The 10,314-nt window shown below is 36.2% G+C and overlaps 2 protein-coding genes across 7 annotated transcripts in view; both read right to left on the bottom strand.

Annotated features, from left to right (window-relative positions):
* The window catches only part of LOC107734197 (caskin-2-like), a 71,652-nt gene that overhangs the window by 55,555 nt on the left and 5,783 nt on the right, over window positions 1-10,314 (bottom strand). The gene's annotated exons all lie outside the window — the stretch shown is intronic.
* Window positions 5,572-10,314, bottom strand: part of LOC107734198 (alpha-N-acetylgalactosaminide alpha-2,6-sialyltransferase 1-like) — a 7,244-nt gene continuing 2,501 nt past the window's right edge. For 2 of the 3 annotated variants that reach the window (XM_016546082.1, XM_016546083.1), the window contains exons 3-7: window positions 9,593-9,755; window positions 9,334-9,502; window positions 7,416-7,554; window positions 7,230-7,333; window positions 6,665-7,127 (exon numbers count right to left, since the gene is read on the bottom strand). In XM_016546082.1, the coding sequence (XP_016401568.1) occupies window positions 6,923-7,127; window positions 7,230-7,333; window positions 7,416-7,554; window positions 9,334-9,502; window positions 9,593-9,755 (780 nt within the window). In that variant the 3' untranslated portion in view covers window positions 6,665-6,922. Of the gene's footprint in view, window positions 5,654-5,749; window positions 5,775-6,664; window positions 7,128-7,229; window positions 7,334-7,415; window positions 7,555-9,333; window positions 9,503-9,592; window positions 9,756-10,314 lie in introns of those variants that run through there. The other variant, XM_016546084.1, reaches the window with a different exon arrangement.

Below are 10,314 nucleotides of genomic sequence, written 5' to 3'. Positions count from 1 at the left end.
ATGTCACTTGAATGTACATTATTTTACAAAGGTTTTTTATGAGGGTAACAGGGCTGACATGAAATCAGGGAACATCAATAAAATGATTTATATTTTCTAGAAAAAATGCATACTTGTGCCAAAAACAATGCTTAACAATGAGAATGTATTTAGAACAATATGCAAATGTGATTTTTATATAATTTTGCCTTCATTTTGCAAATTAAAAGTCCTGCTGAAAAAGAAAAAAATCATAGTGAGGGACAGGCCAAAAACCTTACCAGCATAAATGCTATTTAAATTATTTAAAATAATATTTAATTGACTTTTTTTTATGTAATATTGATGAAAACATACATAGTATTATGTTTTTAAATTTCCCATTTATTTGTTATATTAAATCTATGTTTGATTATTTCTTAGGGATGCAAAAGGCACCGATTTCGTGGAATGACCCATAAATAAATCAGACTACCAAATCATATGATACACATGCTGTAAATTCTAAAATATTTTAAAATATCTTAATATTTCTCTTACACGGATTTCTGTTCACAACTATACTATAACACATTCCACGATACAAAAAAAGGCTTTTGGCCATCTAACAAAACTACATGCATATCCATGATGGTTATCTTTCTATTCCTCTACAAAATGAAAATCTTTAACCAATCCTGTACGAGGACGTTAGAAAGAAGGTATTTAAGATAATCTTTACAGATTGATCCTAGTTACTCACTTGAAGGAAGATAACATCATTACAACGAAAGCACACATGGTGTTCTGATTTCATATCTCTCACAGTCTGGTTTCATCGCCTGCCTTTGTAAGGTTGTTTTGGTGCTGATGACTGTAAACAAAGCTGCCGAGAACCAGTCAGCTCGAATTAAGCTTACATTTACCTTGCTAGTCTGTGCATAAATACTTTTCTCCAAAAAGGAAAAAAAAATTCATTTTTGTGAAATTAATGCTGTTGGAAATAACTAGGCCAGTAACATCTTGTTTAAGAAAATCTGTTCTGAATGAGCTGAAGCTCAGTGGATCATATGACCAATGGCCATAGACTAGTGATACCAAAGATTATGTTAAGTCTCGATGTAGGTCATTATTCAGCTTTACATTACAGAACATTTGGGTCACAGAGGTCAAATATAATCCAGGCTATTGACTATTGATATAATAAAGCAAAACTAAAAAGGGCATGCCTGTGTAAGTGCAATATTATTTATTCAAATACTTTTACTCTGAAATTAATTATTCAAAGTGATTTCTTGCTTTTGAATTACTTGCACTACCTATTGCATAAGCCAATGAGGATATGAATGTGCTGAGATTTCTGAAGCCCGTAGAGATTCATTATCATTTGCATCGACAATGAAACCAGAAATTAAACAGGAAAGGTGAGACAAATCAAAGCTGAAAAGTTAAGTAACTACACAACTAAATCACACTCATATTTATTATAGCTACAAACAATCACTTTTCCCTCTGACACCATGTACTCACCAGAAGCGACGCTGTGTTTCCAACAACAAGTGGTTTGTCTCTCTTCACCGAAAGAAACAGAACATATTTGAAATTTAAATGTACAGCTATGTGCCGTGGGATCCGGACCAATGAGATTTCACAGTGCATCGCCACAAAAACAGAAACCAAATGATCACCAAAATGCCATCACATAGTTAGATTTACATTAAATGCAGATTTACATGAGATATCCTTTATCGTTTTGCCTGGTTTAGGCACAGTGTGGAAATAATGCAAAACAGGGTTTACGCAAAACTTAACCTTTGCACTTTGCAGAAAATCCTTTACGTAATTTGGTGTCGCTGGTATAAAATGACCAGCCTTTTAAAAATTGCTTGTTAATCTCTAATTGTGCTATATTATCACCAAATCTTCAATTAAATCATTTTGTCAGCTTATTTCAATTAGCACAGATTTTGTATATGTCTTTTTTGAACAAATTGTACATAGGCCTAGGAAGTTGTTAGTATACCCTGTGTGAGCAAAGTCAGTAAGTTTTAGTCAGTAAGTATTCCAGTGCGATAACTTTAGCACTTTCGGGAAAAAGAACATCCTCTCTACAGTCAACAATCACTTTAAGACAATTAAAACAAAGGCAGAAGAGCGCATTCTCATGCAGTCATTTCTAATAAATGTGAGGACCTAGATGTAAGATGTTGTATGTGTGTGCTGTTTGTGTTTTCTACAGTAGCCTTGTGTTCTGTAGACTAATTAAGCTAAAAATAGTAAATGTATGCAAGCTCTCACATAATGCTAATAATACTGTCCATCCTTTAATTAATCTCTAGTTTCGATTAATATTTAAAAGCTGACTGTAAGATGCAGGACCTGTTTGCTAAGTTGAAGGAACGGCTGACTTACACAGTTTATACTAGATCTAGCGATGACTGACAACATCGTTCATGGATTAACTCTTTGAGCAGATTCCAAAACAGTCCTGAGTAGCCTGACCCATCTGTCATGCACAAGAGGAGAGAGTATTAAAACTTGTACAAGCTTGTGTAAAACATGCTTTGTGTGGAAAACCTCTATGGCTTTCAGTCAGCTCATATGGAACTGGTATTTTTACCCCAGCGTTTTACAGGGTTACAACATTTTTAGGGAAAAAAAGCAACAAAGCAAAATAGCCCTGATGATGGTGCGCTGAAATCCAGCTCTCTTTAAAGTTAATCTGTCAGTTTGCCATATGGGTTATCCCTGATTTGTAACAAGACAGGTGGGGGTAGAGATGAACACCAGATTTCAGATTTTGGCAAAATGGAAGGAGGTTGTTAAGAATTTCAGGTTTTAATGCTCAATTTAAGCCAATACAATATACAGTAAGCTCAATGGGGGTAAAATACCTGTTTTTTGGTAGGGTAAAATTCACATTTTAGGGGCTAAATATTACGTTATTGGGGTCGTACCCGCGGACATGACAACCCGTGGCAACAGTGTTAAAGTAGCCCAATTCCATGGAACTTGGCAACACCAGCAGTTACACCTTAGTGAAAAATAAATATACTAAATTGTATTTGAAATACATTTATTTCATGCTAAGTATACTACAAATACATTTACATATTTATGTACTTAATAAAAATACCCTACAATTGTACTTTTGGTATACCAAACAGGTATACTTAAATTGGAACAACTAATTTAGTGCTTAATGCACTTTAATTGTGCAGAAGTAGTGCTGACGTCCAACTAAAGATATACTGAGGTATATCCGATTGTGCTAAAGTGGAGCTATTGCAAGTACAGTGGGGAAAATATTTATTTAATGCCAAAGAGCTCAATTTTGGTCTCATCTGACTACAGCACTTTCTCCCAAGCCTTCTCTGAATCATTTTGATGTTCTTTGGCAAACTTTAAACGGGCCTGTACATGTGCCTTCTTGAGCAGGGGGACCTTGCGGGCGCTGCAGGATTAAAGTTCATTGCGGCGTAGTGTGTTACCAATGGTTTGCTTGGTGACTGTGATCCCATCTGCCTTAAGATCATTAATATGTTCCTCCCGTGTAGCTCGGGGCTGATCTCTCTTTCATGGTAGGTTTATTTTAACATATAGAGACAGAATACCAACCAAAAAATCCAGAAAAAACACATTATATAAAGTTTAGAAATTGATTTGCATTTCAGTGAGTGAAATAAGTATTTGATCCCCAAGCAAAACATGACTTAGCTCTTGGTGTAGAAACCCTTGTTGGCAAGCACAGTGGTAAGACGTTTCCAGACCGAGGCCAATTGATGGTTGTTTTGTATTTCTTCCATTTCCAAATAAATCGCACCAACAGTTGTCTCCTTCTCAACAAGCTTCTTGCTGATGATCTTGTAGCCCATTCCAGCCTTGTGCAGATCTACAATCTTGTCTCTGACTGACATCCTTTGACAGCTCTTTGGTCTTGCCCATGGTGGTGGGAGAGGTTGGAATGGAAGATACAGATTGTGTGGACAGGTGTCTTATACACCTAGGAGCTGACATTAGGAGTAACTTCTTAAAGTGGCAGGACTAATCCGTGTTCCACATGGGCACATAACCAGTCTGTGGGAGCCAGAATTCTTGCTGGTTGGTAGGGGATCAAATACTTATTTCCCTCACTGTAATGCAAATCAATTTCTAACCTTTATATAATGTGTTTTTTCTGGATTGGTTGATATACAACTTTTGGTTGATATTCTATCTCTATCCATTAAAATAAACCTACCATAAAAATTACAAACCCTTCATTTCTTTGTAAGTGGGCAAACTTACAAAATTAGCAGGGGATCAAATAAATATTTCCCCACTGTATACTTCAGGTACACTTTAAATATCTTGCATTTAAAGATTGACATTATTCAAAGATCATACAATCATCATCATCAATAGTGGCATTAAAACCAGTTTTAGGCTTTATATTAGGAATAAATAAAGTTTAAATAATGTTTAATTATAATTTTTATATCAGTAAGAAATACATTTATTTTAAATATATTAATGTTTTACTAGGGAAATTAAAGTAAATGAGGTACTTTTTGGAAAGTTTGCAATAAAAAGTTACTGAGAAATTCTTGGTGTTGCCTTGTTTTGTAAAACCAAACCCACTCCCAAAAATCTCCAAGGCACATTTTTATGAAAGTGATTAAGATTGATATGGCATTGTGTGACAAGAAACACATTTAATATTAATATAAAAAGACCTCACACTGCCATCAATATCCTGCAGCAGAATATGACCACAATCGTATTGACTATAACCTTTCAGATATGCAGGGGAGCTCACTGACCGTCTGATCTGCCATGAACTGACCCTGTTTGGCCTCCAGTTGAAGCAGTATCCATCTGCTTGGGGAAGACTTACAGACCATCCTGAAAACATTCTCTGCAGGTGCACTGCACCAACTTGGCCAATAACTGACCCTTGACCGCCTAGTGAGTAGACAGACTACTGGATTTAATCCCCAAAAAAGGCTTTAACGTGCCATTCTAACTGCAGTTGATGTCTGAAGGTACCTATTTACATCTAGTGTTTACGTGAAGTGCATACATTACTGGAATGGTCAAGAGATGCTAATGGTCTTCTTTTCATGTTCAGTTTGGATGCAGCTGTTGTTTGATGTCATACAGGGCTGATTCAGCAATTAGTCTAGTGTTATCACCACTGCTGTTGCAGCTCAGATGTTAAATAAATGAGTCCCTGACGGTTAATCTTAACAGACAACAACATCTAGGCAAGTCGAATCAACAATTTATGGGCTTGAAAATGAATTCTTCTACTGAAGTGTAATCTGGGACACAAGAACAGCATTTTCAAGAATGAGTGTATAGGGTATCAGGTTGCAGATCATCTCATTTAAAATATTTTAAATGTGAAACAGAAACTTTCAGAAGATACTTAATTGATGTATAATCTGATCTGTGGCTGATAATGTTTTCAAATGGCCGCTGCCAAAAGAAAAAATAGGTATGCCAAAAAAAAGCAGCCTACTTACTGTTTCGGTTGGTCTTGATCTTGGCCAGAAGTTTATGGGCTAAAGGAAGGTCTCCATTCTTCACAGCCAGAAGAAGGTCAACACTTACAATGTCACATGTGTGCATAGCCAGCAGAAGAGTAAATGCTCCATTAGTTGGCCTGACTAGCCACCATCTTTTTGTTTTCAATTGTTTTGCCTTAAGAAACCTAAAATGAAAAAATGTAAGACATGGCCATCAACAAATAATGAACTGATAAGTTCAAGCTCTGAATATATGAGTGTATGGAAATTTCAGCTCTTACCTGTTACGCACATATCTGAGAAAGTCTGGATGGAGGATGTAGTAAGAAGTTTCATTAAAATGGCCGCTGTAATAATTCCTTGGCCTTCAAAATAATAAATAATAACTCACTCCAACAATAGGCATACTTATACCACAACAGCCTAACACAAGGCAGATAGTTAAGTGAAAATGATTAATCGCTCTCATTTTTGGCTTATGACAGGGGTGGGGAACTCATTTGGGGTCTGTAGCCACATTGGACAGAATATCATATCAGACAGGCTAAGAACAGTGAAAACAGTTAAAACTAAATTTAACAATTCATCACCCATAATGGAAGACAAAACAGGCTACCACAGCTAACATACAACTTGGAGGATGAAACTGATACAACGGCAGATCATTGTGATGTGGTGATCATTTTACCACATCACTGAAATTTCAATTATTAATTTTAAGGAAACTAATTGTAAGGAAAACCACAAGACAACAGCGGATGCACAATGGGGAAAAAACACGAATCTAAGGGTGCTTCTCATTTCTTGTTTGTGCATCCTTGTTTCTCCACCCCCCTTATGATGTGAGGGAAGGATGCAAAAAAAGAAAAAGAGGACGGAGGAGTCAAAGGAAAGCTCATTTGCATATTAGAATATTCTTGATCACTCAAGTGTCACTTCAAAGCGTCATCAGCTGCACTCATGGGATCTGGCCTTATATTGTTAAAGTTTAAGACATGCATAACTACTATCAGAGCAAAATGCCCTGTTTAAATATATGAGATGTAAGGTTTATTTAAACTGTGAAGGTAAAACATAAATTTAAATTATGACAAATGTGAAGGGGGAGGAGAATTTATATGTGTATCAGTTTTTGCAACAAGAAAGACTTCCGCATAGGATACACCTGTGTATCCATAATCATTGAAGGTTGTGCATTTATTACGCTGATGCAGCAAGAATATATATTAAGTGTCTAAAATTGAATGATAAAGTTCGCCGTCTTTAACTTAATGATGTTAAATTGAATGTGCGAAGCTAACTTCTGAAATCACCACAACATTAATAAGAACACCGAAATAAGACTGCTCTGTTTATCTGGCAATCTCATGTGCATAAAAGTTGTGTTCGTTACAGTAGTAGTTTCCCTATTAGTACATCCCTAACAGTAGGATCCTGGCATGTTTATTTCAGAATCACCATTGGCCGGTAAGAAAACTGCATTTTATTTCAATTAAAAATAAGATAAAGACCCTATGTAAAAATGTCACGCGGTGGAATTTTGAGCAGCCTTCGGCGCTGCCAGTGTATGTACACTCAAAAAAATAATAATCTGTGGAGCTTCTCGTTTGGTAACTGCAACTCTGTGTGGTTAATTCGGCAACTTTTCGGTTTCTTGGCCTGTGGGCCATAAGGAATGATCAAGTGGGCTGTATATTTTGCACTACTGGTTCATGATAACAAATATTGATTGATAATTACTTTTCTGTTAGGATGACTTACGTTCGTCCACGATATGCTCCTGATGGTATTTTTCTATTCTTCATAAGGTACTCAAGAAAGTTGTAGTCTCTTGGACCCTCAGGGATTAGAACATATTTAATGTCCTTCCATAAAAATAAAAATAAAACTATCAGAGGTTCAGCCAAAGTAGCCCACATATAGGAACAGGTGACAGCATAGACACACCTTGTCAGTAGGAATCTGTTTGAAACCTCTCTTTTTGTGTACAATGAGGGACTGGATTAAGGAATGTGCTGTGTGCACATAAACGGACGTCCTTTTCCCAACATCCTCCTCATGGCCTGCTATAATGGCTGCATTCACCCTAACAGAAACAAACAAGTGATTAAAGGAAAGGATCACCCAAAAATGAAAATTACCCCATGATTTACTCACCCTTAAGCCATCCTTGGTATTGTTGGATTACAAATTTAAGAATCTGTTTAAAATATGCTGATACTATATTCTGACATAGCATCACATGAAAAACTAAGGTGAAGTACATTGTATTTAGCATTTAAGGTAAATTACATCAGACAAATGATTATCTTAAACAAAGTGTAGCAAGAGGTTCCTGTCTGTTCCGGTTTCTCTTATTGTTAGTCAAATTAACCAAATTACTGAGAGTCACCTTTTGTTTGTAATGGCTCTTGGCACTGTTATGCTGATGAGATCAGGGCTGGAGAAATTCCGGTAATGGGCTGATTCCTGTATTGCATTTGCATGCTTTGTTTAGATTGTCGCCACCTCTACTGAATGAATCCCGCCCCCTTAAAATGTATATAAACTCTAGCTGGCTGAGCTATAGTCAGACTTGGATGACTGCAGCGACGCACAGCGAGTCCTCAATAAAGAGTGACTTCTGTATGAAAGATATCCCAACGTCTCCTGGTCTCTGCTTCGACGAGGAAAAAGTTTCCTACAGTATGTATATATGACTTTATTCTTTCAGACGAATACAATCAGAGCAACATTAACACGGTCCTGGCTCTTTCAAGATATATAATTGCAGTGAATGGTGGTTGAGATTTTAAAGTCCAAAGTAGTGCATCAATCCATCATAAAAAAAAAAGTACTCCACATGGCTCTGGAGGGTTAATAAAAGCCTTCTGAAGTGAATTGATGAGTTTGTGTAAGAAAAATAGCCATATTTAAAACTTTATAAATCGTAATCTCTAGCTTCCACATTCACGAGAGAGTGGCGTTCCAGCAGATGACATTTAATGCAGGCGTAGCATAAGCTCCAGTGAGAATATGCTAGTCTCGTGAGAACCGAGTTTTGTTTACAAGAAAAACCAGTCTCCTCTTGGCTTATATTGAAATTATCCTCCATGTGGAGTACTTTTTATGATGGATGGATGCACTATTTTTCAGCTTCAAAATCTTGACCCCATTCACTGCCATTATAAAGCTTGGAAGAGCCAGGACATTTTTAATATAACTCCGATTGTATTTGTCTGAAGTCATATACACCTCAAGATATATAATTGCAGTGAATGGTGGTTGAGATTTTAAAGTCCAAAGTAGTGCATCAATCCATCATAAAAAAAAAAGTACTCCACATGGCTCTGGAGGGTTAATAAAAGCCTTCTGAAGTGAATTGATGAGTTTGTGTAAGAAAAATAGCCATATTTAAAACTTTATAAATCGTAATCTCTAGCTTCCACATTCACGAGAGAGTGGCGTTCCAGCAGATGACATTTAATGCAGGCGTAGCATAAGCTCCAGTGAGAATATGCTAGTCTCGTGAGAACCGAGTTTTGTTTACAAGAAAAACCAGTCTCCTCTTGGCTTATATTGAAATTATCCTCCATGTGGAGTACTTTTTATGATGGATGGATGCACTATTTTTCAGCTTCAAAATCTTGACCCCATTCACTGCCATTATAAAGCTTGGAAGAGCCAGGACATTTTTAATATAACTCCGATTGTATTTGTCTGAAGTCATATACACCTAGGATGACTTGAGGGTGAGTAAATGATGGGGTAATTTTCATTTTTGGGTGAATTAGCCCTTTAAGAGGTTAAAGCTTTGACAAGATATCCTGATGTACACATAATAACTCTGACTGATTTCATCTGCCAAGCAAACTTTTCAGTTTACCTGAACACATAATCAGAAGAGTCAATCTCCTTTCCTAGCCTGGAGCCATTGAGAATGCCGCCAGTCCCAACAACAGCACAGCGAATACAGCCATCCTTCGCTCTTGTGGGTACTTGTAGTAACTGGGTAGATGCTAGTTTAGGGATGGTGTCAACAGCTGCTTTTGTGGCTATAAAAAAGTAAAATAGTGCATTGTTCTAAAACCATGTCTTAATAAACCATATACATTATCACATTTATGCTTTCGGATTAAACAAACCTGAGTAATTTAGTCCCATATAGCCAAAGGGGTTGTTGAAGTGATAAAGTCGGTTCCACTCACTCATGTTGAGATGATCACTTTGTAAAAACAGCTGAATGTTTGGAATAAACTTCTCCTTAAACACGGGATTAGAGGAATTTCGCAAGGACCCCATGCATTTCTGAAAAACATATTGAAAATGTCTTTAACCCTGTAAAGCCTGACAAATGAAAAACAGTTTGAAAATTTGCAATGTTTTACGTTTTGTATCATATCAGGCTTCTATGGCTCATGTAGAATGATATAGTGAGAATATGGTGATCATGCTTGAGGAAAAAAAAAATTTATTTCAATTTTATTCAGAGCCCAAACTAAGCAAAAATCTGCTGTTTGGTACAGTTGTTACTATTTAGCAAGATACCTCACCTATCACCAATTCACCTGCTTATTGTGGAATGTTTACAATTTTTTAACTTGGATACTCTATAAACATTTCACTTTTATTTCACCTGTCTCAACTTTTTTAGAATATGTTGCAGCCATCAAAATCAACATTTATTTTCATTTACAATTTAATATAATTAAGTTGATCAGTAAAATATTGTAAATCTTTTCTTTGTAGTTTAGCCATTTAAATAAGGATTAACAAATGAGAAAGAGAATTAAATCGAATTACCAAATCAAAGATTTTTTTTTAACAATTTACAAAATGTCCCACCATTTTTGAAAATGGGGTTGTA

This window comes from Sinocyclocheilus rhinocerous, unplaced genomic scaffold, assembly GCF_001515625.1.
Source record: "Sinocyclocheilus rhinocerous isolate Xijiao unplaced genomic scaffold, SAMN03320098_v1.1 scaffold820, whole genome shotgun sequence".
NCBI classification, from domain to species: domain Eukaryota; kingdom Metazoa; phylum Chordata; class Actinopteri; order Cypriniformes; family Cyprinidae; genus Sinocyclocheilus; species Sinocyclocheilus rhinocerous.
Note: the sequence above shows the minus strand (reverse complement) of the source record. Positions and strands in the feature narration are given on the sequence as shown.